This window comes from Candida jiufengensis, assembly GCF_024610255.1.
Source record: "Candida jiufengensis strain CBS 10846 chromosome Unknown scaffold2, whole genome shotgun sequence".
Classification (NCBI taxonomy): Eukaryota; Fungi; Ascomycota; class Pichiomycetes; order Serinales; family Debaryomycetaceae; genus Lodderomyces; species Lodderomyces jiufengensis.
In genome coordinates this window covers 860,617-886,486 of record NW_026261561.1, presented here as the reverse complement: position 1 = coordinate 886,486, position 25,870 = coordinate 860,617, and the positions used below count along the sequence as shown (strand labels likewise).

At 25.7% G+C, this 25,870-nt stretch overlaps 9 protein-coding genes across 9 annotated transcripts; 4 read left to right on the top strand and 5 right to left on the bottom strand. All coding sequences in view use genetic code 12, as the record gives it.

Annotated features, from left to right (window-relative positions):
- Positions 1-3,780: 3,780 nt before the first annotated feature.
- WOR2 (Zn(II)2Cys6 transcription factor WOR2) lies at positions 3,781-5,337 on the top strand (the record flags this gene model as incomplete). The annotated part of the gene is made up of 1 exon (XM_051764025.1): positions 3,781-5,337. The coding sequence occupies one exon, from the start codon at positions 3,781-3,783 to the stop codon at positions 5,335-5,337; it is 1,557 nt and encodes a 518-aa protein (XP_051619497.1).
- Positions 5,338-8,793: 3,456 nt separating this feature from the next.
- RHB1 (putative GTPase) lies at positions 8,794-9,348 on the top strand (the record flags this gene model as incomplete). Its single annotated transcript, XM_051764024.1, has 1 exon — positions 8,794-9,348. The coding sequence occupies one exon, from the start codon at positions 8,794-8,796 to the stop codon at positions 9,346-9,348; it is 555 nt and encodes a 184-aa protein (XP_051619496.1).
- A 735-nt stretch (positions 9,349-10,083) lies between these two features.
- On the bottom strand, positions 10,084-11,405 carry MCA1 (Ca(2+)-dependent cysteine protease; the record flags this gene model as incomplete). Its single annotated transcript, XM_051764023.1, has 2 exons — positions 10,084-10,733; positions 10,847-11,405. The coding sequence occupies 2 exons, from the start codon at positions 11,403-11,405 to the stop codon at positions 10,084-10,086; spliced, it is 1,209 nt and encodes a 402-aa protein (XP_051619495.1).
- A 686-nt stretch (positions 11,406-12,091) lies between these two features.
- KGF54_003434 (uncharacterized protein) lies at positions 12,092-14,197 on the top strand (the record flags this gene model as incomplete). Its single annotated transcript, XM_051764022.1, has 1 exon — positions 12,092-14,197. The coding sequence occupies one exon, from the start codon at positions 12,092-12,094 to the stop codon at positions 14,195-14,197; it is 2,106 nt and encodes a 701-aa protein (XP_051619494.1).
- A 6-nt stretch (positions 14,198-14,203) lies between these two features.
- On the bottom strand, positions 14,204-15,373 carry KGF54_003433 (uncharacterized protein; the record flags this gene model as incomplete). Its single annotated transcript, XM_051764021.1, has 1 exon — positions 14,204-15,373. One exon carries the CDS (start codon positions 15,371-15,373, stop codon positions 14,204-14,206), a length of 1,170 nt encoding a protein of 389 aa, XP_051619493.1.
- Positions 15,374-15,765: 392 nt separating this feature from the next.
- On the bottom strand, positions 15,766-17,064 carry CEM1 (fatty acid synthase; the record flags this gene model as incomplete). The annotated part of the gene is made up of 1 exon (XM_051764020.1): positions 15,766-17,064. The coding sequence occupies one exon, from the start codon at positions 17,062-17,064 to the stop codon at positions 15,766-15,768; it is 1,299 nt and encodes a 432-aa protein (XP_051619492.1).
- Positions 17,065-17,183: 119 nt separating this feature from the next.
- KGF54_003431 (uncharacterized protein) lies at positions 17,184-18,473 on the bottom strand (the record flags this gene model as incomplete). The annotated part of the gene is made up of 1 exon (XM_051764019.1): positions 17,184-18,473. The coding sequence occupies one exon, from the start codon at positions 18,471-18,473 to the stop codon at positions 17,184-17,186; it is 1,290 nt and encodes a 429-aa protein (XP_051619491.1).
- A 1,086-nt stretch (positions 18,474-19,559) lies between these two features.
- On the bottom strand, positions 19,560-20,435 carry TRY4 (Try4p; the record flags this gene model as incomplete). The annotated part of the gene is made up of 1 exon (XM_051764018.1): positions 19,560-20,435. The coding sequence occupies one exon, from the start codon at positions 20,433-20,435 to the stop codon at positions 19,560-19,562; it is 876 nt and encodes a 291-aa protein (XP_051619490.1).
- A 2,548-nt stretch (positions 20,436-22,983) lies between these two features.
- Positions 22,984-25,851, top strand: ATG9 (autophagy protein; the record flags this gene model as incomplete). The annotated part of the gene is made up of 1 exon (XM_051764016.1): positions 22,984-25,851. The coding sequence occupies one exon, from the start codon at positions 22,984-22,986 to the stop codon at positions 25,849-25,851; it is 2,868 nt and encodes a 955-aa protein (XP_051619489.1).
- Between the last annotated feature and the right edge of the window lie 19 nt (positions 25,852-25,870).

Below are 25,870 nucleotides of genomic sequence, written 5' to 3'. Positions count from 1 at the left end.
CATACTTTTAATTTCACAAAGGTATTGGTTCGATTTTGGTTTTTTTCAAAAAGTTCTCGAGTTCTTGCAAACATTAATTAAATGTAGAAATTAATGTAAAACACTGGTGATATCCGAGACAATTAATTGAGAGATTTTTCAAATAAATGTATAAAAGTTAATGTATCAATTAGTTTCAGACAGATATATGCAATTTTCTTCCCCACTCATCCAATTTTTGATTTGCGATTTTTTAAAATTTTTTAATCATGATCAAAAAATAAATGCAATGTTATCTAATAAACTGTAATGTTAATGCAATATATTTCTCGAGTAAAAGTTTAAGTTTAAAATTATATATGGTTTTAAGCTTTTCTATTTCATTCGGCAATTTAAATAATAATTTTTTTTGTCTTTAATTTGAATTTTCTTATCTAAATTGTATAACATTTGATTGTTGTTTCAAAAATTATATGGATAAAACTAGACCTTTGTATTTATTAATAATTGAACGAGAACAAATAATAAGTACAATTTGAAGAAGAAGTCATTTTTTTTTTTTGGTTTTTTTCTGTTTCACTTCTAAAATTTATTCAATCTTAGTAAATGCATATTATACTAAAAAGATTTACTTATCATCTGCTTTTGTAAATTATACATCTATTACAAGTAATTAACGGAATTAATGTTTGAATTAAAAATCCATCGATTCGATTTAGCGGTTCTTGATGACTAATTGACGAGTCAAACATAAGTGTTAGTTTATGAAAACGTCACGGAATGGATTGTAAAAATCATATGGACTTCCAATTGCCATATTTTCCATTGACCTTATCCAAATCCTTGAATTTGTGATCGTACACGAGCCAGTAAAGAAAAAAATCTAAAGATCTCAAATCTTACTAGCCTTAGAGTAGATTCATCTCTCACCCCCAAATCCGTTTAATTAAAGTTGCATAAGCTTACAGTAAACTGTTTAAATGTATAGTTAGTTAAATTATTTAAATTATGAAATTTACCTCAACCTGCTCTCCCCATTAGTTAAAAAAGATCTTTAAATTTATTTTTTTATTAAGCGTAACTTAAATTTTTTTTTTTTTTTTCTTTTTTCTTTATTCTTTTATTTTTGTTGTTGTTGTTGTTTTACTCCAACTTACATTTTTATTCTTTTAAAAAATCTTTGTAATTAAATCAAATCGAGAATTCAGATTTCAGATTTGCTTTGTTTAAAATTTTAATGGTTGTCAATTGATGATCTGATCATTTAAGTATCTGTTTATTCATTAACCAATAATTTGAAATATTGACCTTTATATACATAATTACTCCTATATTAAAAATGTTTCAAATAAGTATGAATGTTCTTAATTGCCTAAGTACTTTGAATTTTTAGTAAAGCTGTTAATTTATTTTTCTATCAAATTTTTAAATATTTCTTACTTTTTAATTTATAACCATGTCTTAGATTTGAGTTTAATAATAAATTTGTTGAGTTTCTTTTTCCTATAGAATGTTTTTAAATATAGTAAATTCAAATTTGACAGCTTATTTTTTTTTGAACTTGTTGATAAGACAATTAAATAAAATAACTATTCAAATTTATAATTGTTAAGTTTAATCGATGTAATAATTTATTTTTTCATGATTGTGACTTTAATTAATAATTAACAGTTATAGTTTTGTGATTATTATAAAAAAAAATTAATTATTAAGTTTATTAGCACAAAAGTTAATTTAAAATTATAGTAAAATAAATCACAACAAAATTTATCAAGCAAGGGGAGTAGTGTAAATTTTCTAATTATATATAATTTTTAATTTAAGTTTCATATTTAGTATCAAGATTTTCACCTTATAAATTATGATCAAAGTTTACATTTGTAACTACATAAAGTTTGTAATCAAAATAGCCAATATCAGTAATTCTATAAAACTAAATCATTTTATAATACTTCATAATATTTTGGTCTAAATTAGTCTTCGTTTGTTGTAAACCCTTTTTGGATTTAAAAAATTCAAAAAAGTTATAACCAAATATTTTTTTTTAATTTTTTATTTTTATTATTTTAATACGTTATACATTTTGTGTTTTGTACTATTGATGTATAAATTAACACAACTAATAAAAGTATTCAGAAATATTATTATTATTTGGTTGGTTGATTATTGTGATTTTTTTTTAAAATTGATTAACGTTTTTTAAATTATTTTTTTTTTTTTAAAATATTTAATTATTTATTTTTTATTATTTATTATTTTTTTTTTTTTAAAATATTTAATTATAAAAATTAATTATATTTTAAAAATATAAATATAAATTAATATCCTCTCTTTTTTAACCTTTAAAATGTTTAACTAAATTTCATTTCAAGAAAAGATTAAAATTAAAGAAAGAAAATTTGAATTCATTAAAAGTATAATGATTAATTAACTTTAATCTATTTATCATTCAGAAATTAAATTTATATATTATTCTTTAAATTTTCTGACATCATTTTAAAAAAAAAAGTATACTTCATTATCCACAAATTAATTCTTCAAAACCAAATACATTTTAAATCCAACGGTTTACAATATTTCAGTACAGACTTTATCAAATCTCAAGTCATCTTCTATCTCCATCATCAATCAATAAACATTTCAGTAGTTCGACTCATCAAAAAAAATTCAAAAAAATCTTTCAGTACATTTTGTATAATTTTGAGTTTTAATTTATTAGACTAACACATATTTCAATATTATTATTTCCAGATTCGATTATACGAAAAAGTCAACTAAAAAATAAATCATATCAATAATTAAAATTATTACTTACAAACTATACATCCTTTCGCCTTAAGATTATAACTTATTGTGATATTATTCGTATATTCGTGTTTCAAATTATAGTAACATTTTTGTCAGATTTGATATTTACCTTTAAAAAAAAACAACATATTAACCTTTCATCATCAAAAGAAACTTGATTAAATACAACATTAAAATAAACAAGTAATAACCATAAACAAAATAATTCAATTTAATCAAAGTATTTATAAATTTCTATTATAAAAAAAGTTTAATTAAAAAAACATTTAAAATTTTTTAGTCTAAATTAAAATTAATTAAAAATTATTAAAAAATTCATATTTCCATTTTTTGTTAACAAATTTAAATTAAATTTTAAAAGGTAAATTAAGAAAGTTTTATTAAAAAGGTTAAAACGAATTTTATTTAATTTATTGGAAATATATAAAACATTGCTACAATAATTGTTATTTTTTTGTTGATAAGTTGATTTTACAACCTTGTATTTTTTTGGTATATCTCAAATTATTATCAAAACAAGTTATCTTATAAATACAAAAAATCTATTAATATTTATTTTTAAGAATTTTATTTTCGATTTCAGGTTTGTCATATAAAATAATATATTATTGTCAAATTCATATTCATTAATTTCTAGAGGAGGAGGAGATAGACAAACTTCTTACTGTTTCAAATATTACGGGGAAATTATAGAAAAAATATTAAAATTATAAACAATTCTATTTTCACAATTATTTCAAGATACAGTAGTAATTTGAATTTCAGACGATTGATATTACATTTTAAAATAGTACTAGTACTATTATTAAATTTGTAAAATAAATACTACTTTACAAGATCAAACGGTAAAAACTTTCCCAAGAACAGAGTTTTAGATATTAGAATCCAACTTTCATACATTCATTAGTATTTGATAATATTATCATTATCAACTACATTTCATTTCATAAACTTTCATGCATTACAAAATTAATTTTATATCAAAAGAATATAATGCCACCATTGCCCTCTGTATCTGAACTACTACATTCAACAAATAAAAAACCCTTAAATTTACAGAGGCAACATGTCAATGATGCAAACAATACAATAACACAAGCACAAAATAATAACAACGTTATAGAGAACGAGATTAAACAGCCGAGTCTGAGACTAGCAATACCTCCCCCTCCTCCTACACAATCATCAAATCAATATACGGATCAAAATCAACGACTACCTTCATTTTCAAACACAATTATTTCTTCATCATCATCTTCATCAATATTTGATAAATCACCGAAAGGAATATCTAATCAAATTCCAAAATTCTCTTCCAGTAGCATAAATTTATATTCACACAATTCAGATACAAACTCAAGACTAAACAGTTCATTACCACTAAGAAGATCAACCGAATCTGCAATTTATGATAACTCGTCAACTTATAATATAAATTTAAATAAAAGATCATCTTGTGATATTGCTAGATCTAGCTCTATACATCAATTGATAAATCATCAAGAACAACCACAACAACCAGCACAACCAGTACAACCACCACCTCCAGCACCACCACCATCACAACCTCATCCAATTCAATTTTTACCTCAAAAATCATCAACCACAAATTTACCTCCTAATTTGTCACAAGATAAAAAAAAGTCAAGTCCAGTGATGTTATCTCCTAAAAGTCAAAAAAAACCGCATAAGAATATATCAACTCAAAATGTATCAAATAGTCATGAACTGATCAATAATACTGGTGCAAGTCATCAAACTCATCATCATATTAATTATTCTCAACCATTTAATTCTAATGCTGGAGATCAATTTCAACCACAAGTAAATTCAACTCAGCCACAACAATTACAACCTGAGTATTTAAGTCAAATGCAACATTTACAACTACAGCAACAACAACAACAACAACAACAACCAATAATCCAAAACTCGCATGTACAAAATATCTATTCTCATCCTAGTATTCAACAACAACAACAAAAACGTTATAGTATACACTTTCCGACAAACTCAAATCCACCACCACCATCAAACTATTTTGTACCACCTCATTATCAATCCGAAATGTCATTCAATTCTCAGCATCCCCCTACACGTCCTCAACCACAATTTTATGGTCAACAACCTTATATTCCTATACCTCCACCAAATCCATACGATCAACAACATGTTCATCTACAAAATTTACAATTACAACAATTACCTCCACCACCACCACCAAATTACCCATACACAAATCAACCCCCAGGTATGCCATTACAACAACAACCAATACCATTGCCGCATCATCATACATTAGGTGAAGAAGAAATATTAATACAGGATGAAAATAATGCATTAATGAATAAAAGAAAAATCATCAAGAAAAGAACAAGAACGGGATGTTTAACATGTAGGAAAAGAAGAATTAAATGTGACGAAAGGAAACCAATGTGTTATAATTGTGAAAGACTGAAAAAAGTTTGTTTGGGTTATGAAAACTTAGATAGTTTATCAAAAAAGAAAAAATTCAGAGATACAAGTTTAGATTTACCAATGTTTCAATAATTAGAAAAGTACAAGATTGTTAGCATATTAATTCATTTCATTTGATTTTTAAGAAAAGTTTTAGCCTTTTTATTTTTGAACTTTTTGTTAATTGATAGTTAATTTTTGGTTATTTTTTAGTTATACTTCGTAAATTATTATGTATTTTTTTTCAGGTAACGATATAATGAATTAATTTAAAAATTTTAATGTAAACTAATTTAATAATTTGTAGAATTGAGTCTCATGGAATGCTGTTACAATGCTGAGCTTATTATGGTTCGTATTGTTTTTGGATATTATGTGGTTCCTAAACCAAGTAAGTATTTTTTTCTAAACCGGGGATATTCTCCCCGGTTAAACAAAGATCGAACAGACTAAAATTTAATTTAAATTTATTAAATGAAAAAATACGCCCTACAACCAAAAAACCCCTTCACTCAACAAAACTCAGAAAGACATTGTGGAACATATCTAAAATTTAAAAAATTACAAATTGAGTGATAATAAGTATAATTTCATCAACAAATAAGGAAAGGATTCCGAATTGGTTAATAATTTTATATCTATTGTTATGAAAAAAAAGGGCTCAAATGATTAATGATAAATTTTACAAATTATTTTTGTGTGTTTGTTTATAATTGAATAATTAATTATATACTAATCAGATTGAAAGATAAACAAATTAATAAATCATTAAGTATTTGTGATATTTTATTGTTTATAAAAAGACAATGTGATTATAGAATTCTAATTTGCAAACGTTTGACACAAAATAAAAAACTGCACAAAATTAATTTGCTATTCGTATATACAGGTTTTACGTTTTTGTAATAAATTAACACAAAAATAAAATAAAATTTAAAATTTTTTAGATTTAAAAAAAAAATAAAAATAAAAATAAGGAACCAAATAAATTTTAATTATTTTTAGTTCATTACACTAAAATATTTATTTAACTAAATTAAGTAAAAAATTAAATAGAATTAGATAATAAGAATTAGAATTTAAATCTTGTAAATCATTTAAACTAATGATTCATCAAACTAAAAGAACTGGATTTTGCCTACTTAGGCTATATTCGATAGAACAATACATTTGAATGCTAAACAATTGAAAAAAAATTCTGTCGTAGATTTAAAAAGAGAAATTAAGGAGTTAAAAATATTTTGAATCTTGAGAGACAAAAACCGCCTTAATAATAATCGATTTTAGTCACAATCTAAATCAATTATCTACCTTTGGCTACATATTCTTTACATATCGAATCGTTTAATTCGAACTTGTTTGTTACTTTACTCTCAGCTTGTTCTTGATCAATTCGAATATGCTCAGAAGATAAAGTAGAAAAATTCTGCTGAGCTGTCAAATGTGTTTATATGAATAATTCTTCAGGCTCAAGGTACAATATTTTTAGGTCTAGAATGAACGATGAAGCACTTTACTCCAGTACTAATGAAGCATATAATATTTCATTTAAATAGTTTCGTGTTTAATTTTTGATTATCATCGTGGCTGATTAAAAAGGAATTGTTTTTAAACCAACGGATTTGAAATACCGTCTCTTGAAACAGATGGTCAAAACCAATTTGTATTACAGTTTGTGCGTAATTTGTGATAAAGTAGTTGTACCCAAAGAAAATTGAAAATTGATTTATAAGGTCATAAATTTGACACAATCAATAACTGTAAGAAAATAATTAGCTCATAACTCTAGTGTTTAAATGCATGCAATGTAATTGTTTTGTCTAGAGCAATTAAATACAAATCTTGTTTGTTCACTACTTGGCTCTCTTAATGTTACCTCTTTGCTGTGCAGTTTGCATTTTGTGGTTTTGAGATATGACTTTAAAGCGTATCTAAGGATTTTCATTCATTTTTATTAGTTGTAAAAACTATGTTTTTGCGGATTAATTTTTTTTTATGAGTTACATTCCAGTCTGAATAAACAATTAAGCGAATTACAAATTATCGTATGATTTTTGCCAAATGTACAATTAAACTTTTTTTATACATAGGTTATAAGTTTACAAAAATTATCGTTATTTGTCAAAGGTGAATAATTATTTCAACAAGCGAAAATAAAATAAAAGGGGTGTATAAAATATTTATAAAACTATGATATTTTGAATAAAATATTGATAGTAGATCAGATCAATAAAGGAGTTAGAAATTTAGCTTCTGACCTCTTCCGATTCAAAAAGTCAAAAACGTTTGATGATTTGATTAATGGTACAAATAATATTGCTTTTAATTACTAACCTCTAAATATCGCATCAAACCGATTCCAGTTATTAGTAGCATTTGCCTTATTTGATGACGTAAGCTTTAGGTGATCGAACTGTGTTACTACGATCTATCTTCCCCACAATATTAAGATGAAATTTTGGCTCACAGAGCTTGTCTCTATCTCTAAGTATCTAGTTAATGCTTTTAGTTTAAAGAAGTTTACAGCTTTATCAGCTCGTATCTCGAAAAGATTTGATTAGTTGAACTATTAGCTACATTAACTAACAAAGATTATATGTCTTTCAATAGTATACGAAATCTCCTATTAAGTCTTCGTAATATTCAGATCTTATTGACTTAAATATATCTTATGAAAGTATATACAGGATACTAAAAGTTGAGTTTTACACTATTAATCTAACGATAGAAAGAATGAAAGTTAATAGTTAGTTTAGAATAAAAAGGAAGGTGAAATCCATTTCTAGTAAATCCTAAAAACTGACTTTAAAACTAAATATATTGTAAGAAGAAGAATCCTTATATAAACTTAAAGATATTATACCTCTTCAAAATTAAAGCAAATATATACTCTACTTTATCTGTAGATGAATATTTAATATTATATACATAATTTACTTTATCTCTTTGTTCGAAATAATTATTATATGTAATATTATATTTATTATATAGATAAAGAATATCTTAATGATATTAAAGAGAGAGAGAAAGATAAAAAAAAAAAACAATAAAATTTAAAAAAAGCTTTTACATTTTTTTTCACTTTTGTCAAGAATATTTTAATTAAGCAACCACATTTCAATAATAATATAAACCTTCATCATAATTGAAAAGGGATTTATTTAATACTATGAATAATCACTAGATTTTTTGTCATTTTTATCTCATAAAAAATAATAGTTGCTCAAACAAAATTTTTGCATATACCCAATTTTCGAAATATAGAGGCATTATCGGCCATCAGATAAAAAGGTATTCTCAATATCAATAGGGGTCAATAAGTTTGTACAAATATCTATTCAGTTAAACACATCGTATAAAGACTTTCACTCATTATAAAAAGCTACTAATTCAATTTCATTCACTTAATCTATTGTCTTTCATTAGTTCAATTTCATAAATTCATCAAATAACCAACACTTCAAGCAGCTCAATATCTGTAATTCAAGGACGACCTTTCCAATTTTAAATACTGATTAAACTTAATATTAAACATATCATTTATCAAATATGTCGGTAAAAGCACGTAAAATAGCGGTGGTTGGATCGCGGTCGGTTGGGAAATCATCAATGACAGTTAGATTTGTTGAAGATCATTTTGTAGAGAGTTATTACCCAACGATTGAAAATCAATTTAGTAAGAATATAAAATTTAAAAATCAAGAATATGCAATAGAGATATTAGATACAGCAGGACAAGATGAATATTCAATAATGAATGAAAAACATTTAATTGGAATACATGGTTATTTATTAGTATATTCAGTAACATCAAGACAATCATTTGAATTAATAGAATTTATAAGAGATAAAATTTTAAATTCGATAGGAAATGAAAATATACCATTGATTTTAATTGGTAATAAAAATGATTTAAATTATCAAAGACAAGTACAATTTGATGAAGGTCAAAAACTAGCAGAAAAATTTAATTGTAAATTTTTAGAAACATCAGTTAAAGAGAATTATAATATAAGTCAATCATTTGAGACGTTAATTGAAGAAATTGAAAAAATTCAAAATCCACCAATGGCCAAAAAGGAAGATAAATGTGTAATAGTATGAAACAGAAGAAGTTGAAAAAATTTTTACGATTAAATAAAAAGGGTAATTAGCCACTAGCAACGGCTACACTTTAGCTTTGGAACTTGTACATGATTTTTTTTATTTTTTTTTCTTTAGCATAGGATGATTAATTATATATATAATAGTAATGATGTTATATTAAATACAATCGTAATGACGCTACAACCTAGTTGAGCTCAACTACATTATGATAACAGCAATCAAAGTGCTCGCAACAACTTTTCATGTACCTTGAATGAATTGATTATACTACGTTGATTTCTGCACAGATTTTTTTTAGTCTCGGAAATGGCTGAAAAGATTTGGTCAAACTTTGAATTTTTAATTATCAAAATTAAATTCAATTTAAAATGTAATTTTTACAATGCTTCTTTTTTGGGTGTAATTTTATTTAGACTTTATTTATAATTTTTGGAGATTAAATAATAAGTCAAATATTCTACTATCTAAAATAATACAAAATCAGAATTGAAAGGGCGCTCTCAACAAAAGCACCAAACGTAAGAATGGGTTTGAGAAGTCTTCAAATGTAGTGTCTCATCTTTGTCCAAAAACAATAATTGTGCATAGTGTGACTAAGAATAATCTGAAACGAAGTATAATTTTTTTAGTTTCGCAGCCAGAATACATTTATGAAACGTCAAAAACGAAAATACACACTCGAGTAATAATCTATATAAATACATTCACCCCCTATAAAACTTTAAACCAAATTCAAAATATAAATTGTAAATTAGTATCAATCGGATGAGATGCAGTTAATTGAGGTTTTTGACTATATTTATTTTGTAAAATAGTTCTCATATTTTGTAATAATGATAAATAAGATTGATTTGGATTTTGATTCATTACTGCTAAAAATGCATAACTCATTGCACCAGTAGCTTGACCTTGTTCACTTGCATCTGCACTGGTTTGATCATCTTTACAACCACTAAAAGAAATAGCATCACATGGAGCAGTTTTAGTTTGTTTACTTACTTGTTCTGCTTTTGATGCTTTTCCTTGATTCATTACACTTTTGAATGCCGAGCTTAACCCACTCATCATATTACGATTGTTTCCTGTTAAATAACCCATACCTGCTTTTAATAAATCTTGACCAGTTTCAGCATAAACATTTGGCTCCTTCAACACACCCTTTGTTGAATACATATATGGTAGATCTAAAGCCGAACCTGAATGACAAGAATCAAATAATGCAGTTAATCTACAACCTGGTGGTAACGATTTCACTAAGGTATCGTGTAAAAGGTCATCAACGATGAAACCATTTGTCTCAAAATCAAGAGGGTAGATGACCTCATCATACCCATCTGCTTCATCACCGTCAAGGTCTCGCGTTTGACCACCATGTCCCGAATCTGTTCATATTACGCTGTTAGTAGTTGTTTGTTGATGTCAAATTGGTCAAAAATTGCTGAAAATGTAGAATTCTGTCAAAATTTGAAAATTTGTGGATAAAGTAAATACATACAATGGAAAAAAAGACTATCATTCGGTCTTGCATCTTTCACAAGCCAATGAATAGCATCTAAGATGTTTTGTCTTAAAGGTATGGCTCTTTGATTTCTTTGATCATCAGATAATTTAACAATATCATTTTCACTGAAACCATGAGTGACTAAAAATTGTTCCATTCGAGTCACATCATTTATACAACCTCTTAATTCATTACTAGTACCATAATAATTGATTCCAACTAATAAAGCTTTTTTTTTACCATTACATTGAGAATATTGATAATTATAATTTTGAACACCAAAGGATTGTTGACTTTGAGGTGGTCTTGAGTAATGACCTGACCCATATTGATCTCCATAATTTGGTTCCCCATTGAGTCCAGGTTGTTGTTTATTATTGTAATTGTTATATTGTTGTTGAGGTGGAGGTTGATTTGGTCTTTCGTAATTATTATACTGTTGAGGTGGAGGATTTTGAGGTGGACCATAATTATTATATTGCTGATTTGGAGGTGGTCCTTGAGGTGGGCCATAATTCCCTTGATAAGTATGACGTCCTTGACCTGGGAACATTTTGAGCTTAATTTGTTGATGAAAGTAGTAATTAGTTGTTCGTAAATTTAAATTCACCTGAAATTTCTGAGTTTCATGGCCCCTTATCGCTACCAGATTTGTCATGAGATAAGGCTTATGATTCTGCGTCTCAAGATATCGAGTTCAAGATTAGATCAAAATTTTTAGAGCTATCTTCAATGAAAAGTTTGTTATCCAAAAATTACCAAATTATTCGTTTCGACGCTTCATTCTCATGACCAAGATGGTACAAAAAATAAACCGTTGATCTTTAAATAATGGTTTATCACGTACTTGATCATTTCTTAATCGCGTGCTTCTTGTTTCGTTTTAAAGGAATGTTTATATTAAGTATCCTGTAATTACATTGATTCTATTAAGTTTTATATCGTGAATTATAAAATTAAATTGTTATGATGTTATAAATAAAATTATCTCGTAAATAAATAAAATAATTGAGAGGTTGCAAAAATTAATTAATAGAAATTTTTATTTTTAATTTTTTTTTGAAGAATCTTTCGGTTCTAAAAACACAAACTTTAAATTTATTTAATATATTATTATACAGTCTACTAAATAATTAAGAAAAATAGGATCTTATAATATTATATTTTTTACAACCAACTTCTATCATTAGAAACTACTTCAACAATTGAGTTTAAATCAACCATTATAAAATAAAACTAATGTCAGAACATATAATGGATAAAAGGAAGAAAACAAAAAAGAAACATGTAAGACCAGGTCCAATATTTTCGGAAAATGGAATCCCCTATGATTATATTGTAGTTATTGATGCAGGTTCAAAAGGTTCAAGAGTACATGTATACAATTGGCTACTGCCTTATAAATCAATGGAAAAAGGTCAAAATTTAAATACGTATCATCCATTAAAGAAAGCAAGAAAGTATGAAGAAGAAATATCGGATGATGAAAGTGATTCAGATGATGAAAAATCAAAAGAGTTACCAAATTTATTCCCGAAAATACAAACAAAGACTAAATGGCATAAAAAAATCATACCTGGTGTATCATCATATAATAAAGCTCCTCATAAAATTGGAAAACATCATCTTGCAAAATTACTATCAAGAGCTTCAAAAATTGTTCCACAACCTTTACAATATCGTACTCCAATATTTTTATATGCAACTGGTGGAATGAGATTATTAATACCTACTGAACAGAAGGAGATACTAAAAGAAATTTGTAAATATCTTGAAAATCAATCGGACTTCTTTTTTCCAGATTGTGCAACTCACGTTAGTGTAATAGATGGTGATTATGAAGGATTATATGGTTGGTTATCTATAAACACTTTAATTGGAGCATTTGATGATCCAAATTCCCATCAACATGGTAAAAATCACACAACTTATGGATTGCTAGATATGGGTGGAGCTTCAACTCAAGTTGTATTTCAACCAAACAATACAGAAATTGATGAACATCAGAATAATTTATATCATATCAGATTAAGACAAGTTCCTGAACTACATGATCAAAAATATGAAGTACCAAAACTAGAAGAATATAATGTTTACTCAGATTCATTTTTAGGGTTTGGAATGTTTCAAGCAAGAAATAGATATTTTAAAGCATTAGTAGATAGTGATGATAAAGATGAACAATACCATTATTGGGGATTTACCAAATCTCCAATCACTGATCCATGTATTCCAAAGGGATTTACAACCTCTGAATTTATAAATGATCGTTCCTATGATTTTATAGGTGAATCAAATTTTGAAAAATGTTTAACCAATATATTTCCAGTATTACAAAATTCAACTCATGGCGGTGGACCAAAAGCTACAAATTGTAAACAATTCAGTGATGGAGACGAGGTAAGTGAATGTTTACTTAATGAACTAATACCAGCATTTGATTTTGATGTAAATCATTTTATTGGAGTTAGTGGTTATTGGGATGCAATTGAAGATTTACTTTCTCAACAGGATAAAAGAGAATTGATAGATCAAAAAAATACATATGATTATAAAAAAATTTTTAGTAAAACTTCAAAAGTTTGTTCTCAAAGTTGGTCGAGTATGTTAGAATTAAATAAGCAAAAAGATTATAAAGAGCAATTATCGGAAGATGAATTATCAGAATTATGTTTTAAAGCTTCTTGGATTTTAAATTTTTTGCATTTGGGTCTTGGGTTTCCAAGATTTGGTATAGATGAACCAAATAATAAAGATTTCCAAACTTTACAATTAGTGGAACAATTAGGTGGTTCTTCATTTTCATGGGCTCTTGGTAAAGCAGTACTATATGCCAATGATGAATATGTTCAAGCTTACAATAATCTTACACAGAGCTCTTTAGCAAGACCAGGTTTCTATCATAGTACTTCCGAAAACACATATCAATACGGAGCTGAACAAAATAATATAATGCCAAGACCTTTATTTGATGAATCTAAAACAAGTAATTACAAATCTTTTAAATATGAATTAAATGACGAAGATGATGAACTGAAATGGAATATTGAACCACATAGATGGTATGGAATGATAATATTTGCAATTTTACTTACTTTTGTGGGATATTTAATGTTAGGTAGTAGAAATAGAGGATTATTTGTTACAAAAATTACTACTGCATTTAGAAAACTAGTTAGGTTGACACCAGGATATAATGAAGCTAAATATACAACAGTATCCCATGATGATTTTGAGTTAGGCGACTTAGCAGAAGTTGATGCACAATTCAAAGTGGATGATGATGAAGAGGATGAAGATATCGAACAAGAACAACCACCAAGGAAAAAATCTATAAGTTCATAATATATATTAATTAATACTAACTACGTATTTTTCACCATTTGCACCGTTTTTTTCCAAATCATTTAATGCATCATCAATAATTTCTAATCCACCTTTATATTGTTTATATCTTGTTGGTTTAATTTTTGATTCTTTTAAAAATGTAGATGTTATTTTAATAAAACTTGATCCAAATTCTTTATCTTCGTGAAATCTTTTGATTATTACTTCTTTTAATTCAATTGAATCTGGGATTTGTTTGGGTACTCCAACTATTCCTGAAAATTTTGTCTTGTTATCTGTAGGTTTATTTATTTTCTCAAGTATGTCCAATACTTTTTGAGCTGTTTCTTTGGATACACAATCAACTGAATAATTTATACTACCACCATTTAAACCTTCTTCAATTTTTTTTAAAATTTCTTCATCTGATTGATGTCTATTTATTAAATGATCAACCCCAATATTTTTAAGATATTTTTCATGAGTGGTACTTGCTATAGATATCACTTTTAATCCATGTAGTTTGGCTAATTGTGCAAGATATATTCCAACTATAGTAGCACCACCCCAAATCAAAATTGTTTCATTTATTTTAACTTTTGGTTCTAAATTTAATTCAAATCCAAAAGAATTATATAATAAAATACCAGCAGTAACTAATCCAACACCAATAGTAGCACCATCTTCAAATGAAAAATTATCAGGTAATTTCCAAACTAATCTTGAATCAATAGCTGTAAATTGTTGAAACGTTGAAGTTCTATTATCTCTATAACTTGTAGAACTTACAATTACTTTATCGCCAACTTTAAAATTTTTAACTTTATTACCTAATTTAACAATTTCTCCTGATGATTCTCTACCATCAATTCTTGGAACATGAGTTACAAATCCATATTTTTTACCTTTCCAATCTATTGGATTTAAACCAATTGCTTTATTTGATACTAATATTTCATATTCATTTAATTCTGGAATTGGATATTCTGATTGAATTTTTAATGGTTCACTCAATTGTGTCAATGATAATACTGATTGTGATCTTTTATTAAAAGTGATTTCAGAAATAGTTTGAATTATTTCTGGTTTTGCTGGAGTAGAACTTGAAGTTTTAATTTTTTTCAAAGTTTGTGGTTGTGCATGTTGAGTTCTTAATCTTTTTCGTGAGATTTCTTGAGTTTTAGTATATGACATCTTTGAAAAGGGAGTAGGATTTAATTCTAGAGAAGAACTACAATACTAAGCAAAAATCATAATGACTATTATAAAGAATTTTTCATCATATATACTCAAGCCCTTATTTTTTATTTTTCATTTTTTAATCTTGATTTAAAGACTGTGGCTATTATTATTATTCTTTGTATTGCAATTTTTTTGCAACCGGAAAAAATAAAAAAAATAATAAATTTTGAAACTTGATAATAAATTGTACATAATCTATTTAATATGTAAAACAGCTACCAAATTTTGGCCACAATGTATTAGGAAATTTATTCACAATTTTGCAATTTTTTGATGCGACCCGAAACGAAACGAAATTGATAGGTTTACTTATGATTATAATATATTATTATAACAGTACGTAATTACACTTTTCCAAAAATTAAGGAACTATTTACACCACCAAAACCAAATGAATTACACATAGTATAATTTAAATCAATATTAGTTTTAGCTTTATTTGCCACATAATCAAATATAAATTTATTTTTATCATCATTTTCATTACCTCCAACATCATTTAAATTTAAAGTTGGTGGAATTTCTTTAGTTTTTAAAGCATTGATTGTGAATATCGATTCAACAGCACCAGCAGCTCCTAGTAAATGACCAATTGATGATTTTGTTGAAGAAACTAAAGTCTTTGCAGGAAATAATCTACTCATTGCATTATTTTCAGCTCTATCTCCAATAACCGTTGATGTTGCATGAGCATTTATATAGTCAATTTGTGACGGGTCTAATTCAGCTCTTTCTAATGCTTGATTCATTGCATTAAATGCTCCTTCTCCATCTTCTCTTGGAGCAGTTATATGATACGCATCACCTGATACCCCATAACCTAATACTTCACCATAAATGTCATCTTTAGTTAAACCTCTTTTCAAAGCATGATCCAATTTTTCAAGTATCATAATTCCACAACCTTCACTTAATACAAACCCATTTCTTTCTTTATCAAAAGGTCTACTTGCTTTTGTAGGTTCATCATTAAAATCAGTTACAACCGATCTAGCTCTTGCAAAACCCGATAAAGCTAATGGATGAATTGAACTTTCAGTACCTCCACATATCATTACATCTGCATAATTTAATTTTATAAAATTATAAGCATCACCAATAGCTTGTAACCCAGTAGCACATGCAGTTGAAACTGAATGTAATGGACCTTTTAAACCATATTTTATTGATATATTTCCAGCTGCCATATTATTTAATAATTTGGGTATAAATAAAGGTTGTACTTTCTTATATCCATTTTCATGATATGCAATTGAATTATCATAAATATCATGAAATGATCCAATCCCACTTCCTACTGCAATTCCAATTCTTTGTGGGTTTTCATTTGATAAATTTAATTTCGAATTTTGTAATGCTTCTTCAGTACATGCTAATCCATATTGACTAAATTCAGCTAATCTTCTAATTTCTCCCTTTTCAAAATGTTCTAATGGATCCCATTGGCCATTTTTTATTGATCCTTCGGGAACTTTCCCAATAACTTTTGATGGAATTTTATCCCAACCATCTTTTGTATAATTTGGTAATGATGAAGTTGATATTAAACCCGATTCTCCAGCTATTAATCTTTTCCAATTGTGCCGTAATCCAACACCTAATGGTGATATGATTCCAATACCTGTTACTACTACTCGTGTCATATCATTATTTCGGACTTGGTAAAATTATGTGATTTATTGAAATATCTCGTACCTCTTTTTTTTTCAAATCATTCGCGGAAAAACAATAAAATATTTTAGGATAAATGTCTTTAATATGATTACTTTAATTTATTTAAATGTTGTATATAACTATTCAATCTTTTCTCATCACCAACTACAAAATTTATATTATTTTTAGCAATTTTCAGACTGATATTGTTATAATGCATAAGACAAAGCCAATTTTCAAATAATGTATGTTTTGAATCGATTTTATAATCTACACTACGACGAATATTTTGATTATTTAAAAATTCATTTAATTTAAAAATTTTATAATTTTCTTTGAAATCTGGATTTGATTTTTTATATTGTTTTTCAGAATTTGCAAAATCAATAATGAAGTTTTTGAAATCTCGAAATATTTCCTCTTTTTTGGATTTTGTCAATTTTATTGAATTAATTTTTTTGTAATATTTTGAATAATAATTTGGCCATAACATTGATTTTACATCATCTTTGGAGTTTTGAAATAGTGATAGATAAGTCAATTTTGGAGGTAGGGAAAGATTTTCAAATGTTATCTGTTTGTATTCTTCTAAATTTTCATCGTTATATTTTTCTAACTCTACGTCTGTTCGCTCGTATAGCCATTGCTTGAAAATCTCTTCTTTAATCTTAGTGGAGCCTATCACATGATAACTTGGTGACTTTATAAATTCAGAACTCAATTTTTCCTCAACTAAATTCCAAGGATCAAAATAATCAATTTGTGATGAATAACGATTCAAAAGTTCCTTGAATTGGGTAGTTGAATCAACAGTTTCTTCCTCCTTTTCCAATGATAAATCTAATGAGTTGTTGCTTTCATTATCCGATGACTCTTCTTCTACTTGTTGTTGATCTAATACTTTGGAAACAATATCCTCATAATTATTTGTATATTCTTTCAGTTTATCTGGTTCATCTACTTCATCTTCTTCCTCGTCTTCTTCTTCACTTGATGAGTAACCAGCTAAAATACCTGAATTTTTTTGCTTTGGTACTTCTTCTGTAACTGGTTTTATTGATATATTATCATTCTCATACACAAACTCTTCATCTCCTTGATTATTATCTAAGTTTTCATCTTCCTCTTGAACATCAATCTCATCAGTCACTACTTCTGGCTCCTCTAATAATTCAACTTTAAGTCCTTTAGATTTTGCAAACAATAAACTAACTTCATCAAAATTAATCTTTGAAACTAAATTATTAATATCAATAGTTGATTTATAAAATTCTTCAATATTACTCAATTGCCAGAATGAATTTCCATCTTTGTTGTTAAAATAAAAATGTTTCAGGGTATTAGTAATAACTATATACCATGACGAATCAGGTATTTGATAGATTAAATGAGGTTTCATTTTATTATATTTCTGTGCATTATTTGGTTGTAACCGTGTTTATTGTTAATTACAGAAATTTAATTTTTTAGTATTTCCGATACAAGCTACCATTCTTTAGTAAAGATTTTATACCAACTTTTGATTCATGGCCTCACCAATTTTTATTTCATCTTGAATACCTTGCAACAAACTCCTTACTAACTACATAATAAATCTGCATCTCGATTCTTTCTATTTTAATTGAGCAGAACATTGAATTGAAAAATATAGATTATTGAAATTTTTCTTAATTATAACTCATCTCAAGGATTTTTAAACAAATCCAGTTAATCCCAATTTAATAGGATTAAAAATCTGGGGTACTTTATTTTTATACAATTTATTGATTCCTAATAAATCCAATAAAGTAATTTGTCACGGACATGAAATTAAAATTAAAAGATGAAAAAATTCGTTAAAATATTGACTAAATTGGAAACTTGCTCATTAGACTTATAAATGAGTTGTAGGAATACAATCACTGAGACCCGGAGAACAGGAGGCTGTTTATTGTCTTAAGATAAATATAAAATATTTAAATTCACATTCACCGTAGAAATAAAAATATAAATATTTGATTAAGGAGGGGGGAAAAATTGGTTTATACACACCACAAATACTATTTAATTTATTTAAGTCCGCATAAATTATGTATAATTACTAAAATTTTAATTTAATAAGAAAAATTATACATAAATTAAATATGGGGTAATTTTTAAAGAACGTTTTATTTTTTTTTTCTTTTAATTTTTTTTTTATTTGTTTATCCTGATTTTTAAATTGCGATTTTTTTAAAATATGGAGAAAGAAAGAAATAATTATTAAAGACATGTTAATGATGTACCAATAATCAAATTATCAAGGACACAATCAATCTACAAAATACTACAAGAAATTATTAACTTAAGCTATTTCATTATCTTAATATTTTATCATATATTTTACTATCATTACTTCATTACTTAATTTATTTAATTTGATTTTGAATGGAAAAATTTGAAATTCTCCTGCCTTACTTTGTATTTGCTCTCTAATATGTTGTTGGTTGTAATAATTTTGTTTAGTCTAGCTGACTAACATGTTGACTGACATTTTTAATCTTTTTGATTGTAGTGATTCATGACTTTTATTTCTTTTTATTGGCCTATCGTTTTCCAATGTAATACTATTATTATTGTTGGAATTAATACTTTTAACACTATTAATATTATTATTTGTTGGAACTGTTCGTATTGGTGGAAGTTGTATGTTATTAATTCTATGATTAACAATTCGTTTATATTCTTTTTCGTCTTCCAAAAGTTCATTATCCTCATCATCATTACTATTATTTGAGTCATTATCTTTTTCATCTTCATGTTCATCTTCATGATCTTGTTCTTGTTCATTATTGACATTCTCATTATTATTATTTCTATTTTTATTTTGTTTATAAGTTCTACGAATTCTACTAATTGCTTTTTCACTACCTTTATGTAAATTTTTTGCATGTCTTAATAATAAATCCCTTCTTGAAAAAGGTCTTGAACATATACCACAAGTAAAAGGTTTTAATTTATTATGAGTTGATTGTACATGTCTTGTTAAATGTTCTTCTCTTGTAAATGCTCTTTGACAAATTTTACAATTAAAAATACGGGAATGACCTGATGGAGTTTTTGTTCCATATTCAGTTACTTTTGGTTTTTTTGGTGGTGATATTAACATAACTGAAGAAGTTATTTTATTATTTGAATCGGTTGAGCTCATTGATGTGTTTGAATCGTTTGACGTAGTAGAAGTTATGGAGGATCTTGTTGATGAAGGTTCTGAGTTTGATGATATAGATGAAGAATCCGAATATGATAGATTGAGGGGTATTGATTGAAAATTATTATTATTGTTTGAATTAGTTGAAGTAGTTATTAAATTCGAGATTATAGGAGAATTTGGTGAAGTCATTAATTGTAATTTATTTGGTTGTAAATTATTTGAATGTGTATGTCAATTTTTTTTAAATACGGTAAGTGGTGGGTTTATTTAAAAATCCGCTTGTGACAATTATATGATAAAAAGACTTATAATAAGTAAAGTGAATATCACTTATTATATTGTAAATGTAGTAATAGTATCTTAAATTGTTGATTATAATTGCAAGTTGCTAGTTTTTGTTGAAAAGTGTCATATAAAAAAGAATGATAAATTATAAGTAATGAAAGAATGAAATAAAAAAATTTTAAAAAAAATAAATTGAAATGGATATTATATTTTATATTAATATTAATATATTAATATTTAAATAATAATTTTAAATTATAAGTAATATTTTATTTATTTAATATTTAATATTGTTAAGTATAATTTTTTATTATGTATTTTATATTATTATTATTATTATTTAGTTTTGTGTAACATTTGAAAATTTAGAACCTCTTTTAAAAATGGATCTACATAATNAAATTTACAAAATAAAAAATTAAAAAAAAAAAGAAATTAAAATGATTTTTTATATATTTCAAGTGGGGAAGATTCTTATTATTATAAAAAAAAAAAAGGTTAAAAGGAACTTTATATTATTACTATAAACAATTACTAAATAATATATTTATTACTATACTTAATAATTAATAAAGTATAATAATTAATAAATAATAAATAATAATAATTAATTATTTCATATGATATATTAATTGTAATAACAACAATAAAATTTTATTAATTTAATATTAATGATTGGTTTATAAAAAAGTAATAATTTATTTATTTTGTCTTAGCTGAAAATATTAAAATAAGTTTCATAAAATCAAGTAGAAAAAGAGGCTAATGCTTTATATATCTAGATAGAATTATGAATAAATACTAAATGAGTTTATATAATAATACTAATTTGTATCGTTATTTTTGGTAAGTATTAGAAGTTTCAAGTTATTATAATAAGAAATTCGATTCCGATTTTTATAAAATCCGATACTTGCTTTGATTTTATTATATTATAAACCAAAGAACAAAATAGTAATAATAATTCAATCTATATAATATGCTTAATTATTATTTACAGTATAAATCATTTATGAAGTATAAGTAAAAATAAATTAATAGCAAACTTTAATTACTTTTTCGTATCTACAATACTCCCCGCTAACAAATATATAATAGTAAGAAATATAAATATAGAGGGGAAGATTAAACTTCCAATGTCATTCAATTAATATAATATTAATCTTAATAGTATTTTAATATATTTTCTTTATTAAAGAATTCAATTGACTGTATTTCTTCTAACAGACTTTTAAAATCCAAAAATAAAACGTTTCAAATTGAAAATTCCATTGCACCATTTTTCCTACAGAATATTCATATTACTATAATATCTACAAAAGTATATCTACTTAAAGTAAAGATCAGAAAAACTCAATTAGATTACAAGGAATAGATATAATGTAAAGAAAATTCCATTATGAATATATTGTTATTCCTTGTCGGGGTTTCATCACAAATTGGATTTTATTTTTGGTTTTCTTAATTTCTTTTGATTTATATTTTCTTCATTTCATTCTTTTAAATAATGTATCAAAATATAATGTAAAGCACTTAGACTTAACAAATATAAATTTCAATTATATGAGAAATGATTTCAATATTCCATCAAGTATATCTAACAACCTTCATCTTATAGTTCGAACAAAAAAATTTATGTATCGAAATTAAAATATTCATTCCATGTTTCAAAATATTTTAGTAGTTCGGGACTTGAATAATCACGTTAGTAAATACTGAGCCTTTTCTAAAGATGGACTTGGACTTTAAGTGTAATATACTAACCACCAACTCCCCTCATATTAATGTTTAACGGTAATTTATAAAATTCTCGAATTTTATTTTCAGTCTAAATTCCCCCACAATTTTTTTAAAAATTTATTGCAACCTATTTTAATTTCAAGTATTATATAGTAGCATTTCGTTCCTAAAATTTCGTAAATAAACTAACAGATAATCTTTAATCTGACTGAAAGTGCATATTTCACATTTTAAAATTGTTAGTATGGTAGAGTATTTCGATATACCCGCTTTATGACTTATTTTTAAAAGTCATGAAATATTAAGTTCTGACTTTAATTATTGTTTGTGTATACTATACTTAAATGTTTTTTTTAGATCTTGCTACATAGAACTCAAGACGTAAATTGATAAAGTTTAACTACAAAAAATTGACAACTCCCCAGTGTGATGAGTAAAAGTAATCCAAAAGTCTTCAAAAGTCACTTAATAGTACTACGAATGAAAGTAGAGATGTATTAATATCTTTGTGCTAAACATTTATTTATCGTAACTACTTGCTACCAAATTTGATAGATAACGATTTTATCTATTTAAGATTAAATAATATTAATCATTTATTTATATTTAGTAAATATTAACAATAGTTATTAACTAACTACAATTATTTATTAATAATACATTTTAAAACCATCTAACTAATCCACCAACACAAATGACTTAAACCGGAAATATGGCATCATCTAATCCTTATCTAAATAGTGTATACAATGACGAGGATAATAATGAAAATAGTAAAATAAAATTAACCACACCTTTACCACATAATGATTATGATACAGATAATTTAAATGATAATAATTATGATACAAATCAGCAAAATCAAGATACTTTTTTATCGAGAATATTTGGTTTAAATTCTATCTATAATCAATTACAAGATAATTATCAATATTATGATCCAGAATTTGATAGCTCATATCATCAACAACAACGTAAGAGTTTATTAGAAGATGATGAAGATGGCGAAAATGGTGAAAATAGACATTTAAACGTGGAGGATGATGAGGAAAGATTATTACCGAATGATCAAATACCTATGGATAATTTACAAACCCAAATTCTGAATTCAAAAGATGATAAAAAGAAAATGGATATTAATTCAAATAGTTTATTGGATTCAGAATCAGATTCTGATTTATCATCAAGTTCTGATTCTTATGTCAGACCCAATAAACCAAAACAACAACAAACTCAACATCATCAAAAAACACTACCAGAACAATCCACTCCGATAAGCCAGCAAAAAGCACAATCAGAAGAATCACCTACAGCATCATCATCTAAACGACCACAAATCAAATTTCAAGTCCCACAAAGGGTCAAAACACTTGTAAATAATACTACTAATAGAGGTAATAAAACATTACCATTATATAATGAACAATATAGAAGACCCAAAACTCAACAATTTACAAATACAAATTATAAATCAACAAGAATAAATTCATCATCAAGAAAATATATGATTCCACCAAAAGAAAGAGCGTTATATTTATGGGCCAATATAACAAACATGGATGAATTTTTGATAGATGTTTATTATTATTATCGTGGTCGAGGTTTATTAAATATTGTAACTTCGAGAATTGTTGATTTAATTATTATTGTATTTGTTATAAGTTTTTCAATTTTTTTAAAATGGGGGATAGATTATTCCATATTTTGGGATAGTTATTCTCAAGAACGTCATTTAACATTATCTGATTTAATAATACCTGGTTTTTTTTGGAAAATTCCATTTTTAGTTAAATTTCTTGTATTTGGATTTTCCATTTACGTCACTTTAAGATCTATACAATTATATTTTGATTATACAAGAAAATTAAAAGAAATTCAAAATTTTTACCACTACCTTTTAAATGTCGAAGATGTTGAATTGATGACAATAAGTTGGAAAACAATAGTTGAGAAGTTAATGTTATTAAAAGATTACAATAGTTTAACTTCATCACATCCTATAGAAAATCATTATATAAATGATTTATCATCAAAAGTTCGATTAAATGCTCATGATATAGCTAATAGAATAATGAGAAGAGAAAATTATATGATTGCATTATTTAATAAAGATATTCTAGATTTTAATATTCTTTGGTTTAATGAAAAAACTGTTCTAACTAAAACTTTGGAATGGAATTTAAAGTTATGTATTGATAATTTTGTTTTCAACCAACAAGGACAAATTAATGGGTCCATATTAAAAGAACATAATAGAAATTTATTAGCCAAAGAATTAACTTCAAGATTCAAATTAGCTTCAATCATAAATATTATATTATGTCCATTTATTGTTATTTATTTTGTATTATTATATTTTTTCAAATATTTTAATGAATATAAATCAAATCCTAGTTCCATTATTGGGTTAAGACAATATACCCCTTATGCAGAATGGAAATTTAGAGAATTTAATGAATTACCCAACTTTTTCAATAAAAGATTGCAATTGTCAATGGGTCCAGCTAATAATTATATAGATCAATTTCCTAAAGGATTTTTGGTAATTAATGGTATGAAATTATTGAATTTTATTAGCGGATCTATATTAGCAATTTTGGTTATTATGGGAATATATTTAGAAAATGAAAGTTATTCATTTTGGTCATTTGAAATTACTGAGGGAAAATCAGTCTTGTTTTATATATCCATATTTGGTACATTGTGGGCTATAACTTCTTCTCCATCTTCCTCTGCTTCATCATCATCAAACACAACAAATGATCAAGTACCACAACAACAACATTTTTCATCAAACAAAATAGTTTATGATCCAGAATCAAATATTCGTTATGTTTCTAAATTTACTCATTATTTACCTAAGAAATGGAATAAAAAATTACACACTATCCAGGTCAAGAATGAATTTTGTGAGTTATATTCATTAAAAATTATTATAATCATAAACGAAATCTTAAGTGTTTTATTAACACCTTTTTTACTTTACAAAATTTCATATAATTCAGGTAATATAATTGATTTTTTCAGAGAATACAGTATTCATGTTGATGGATTAGGTTATGTTTGTTATTTTGCAATGTTTAATTTTGAAAAGAAATTAAATAATATGAATAATCCAAGTCATTTAAGAAAGCAGCGTAAAAAACAAAAAAGAAGAAAATCAAATGATACAAACAATGAACCAAATGACAATCAAGAAAACACTAAAGATTATGATTCTTCAGAAAGTTATGAAGATGAAGATGAATTTGGGTTTGGTATTGGTAATGAAGATAATGATAAAATGACAAAATCTTATATGCACTTTTTAGAAAGTTATGGGGCTGGACCAAAAGTAAATAATCAATCTCAACAAGAACAACATCAACATCAACATCAACATTTACCGCCTTCAATAAATGACAAATCCAATTTAGGTGATGGAGAGAATTATTTTGTATTTGACAATTCCGATATATTAAGCAATAATAGTGGTAAAGGAGTTCAATTTGAAGGTAATGCAAATAAATCCAAGAGAAAAGGTGGAGTTTTAGGAATGTTGAATCAATTTTATAAACAAGATATAAATTCAAATGTATAAGTAATTATAATCAGTTAAT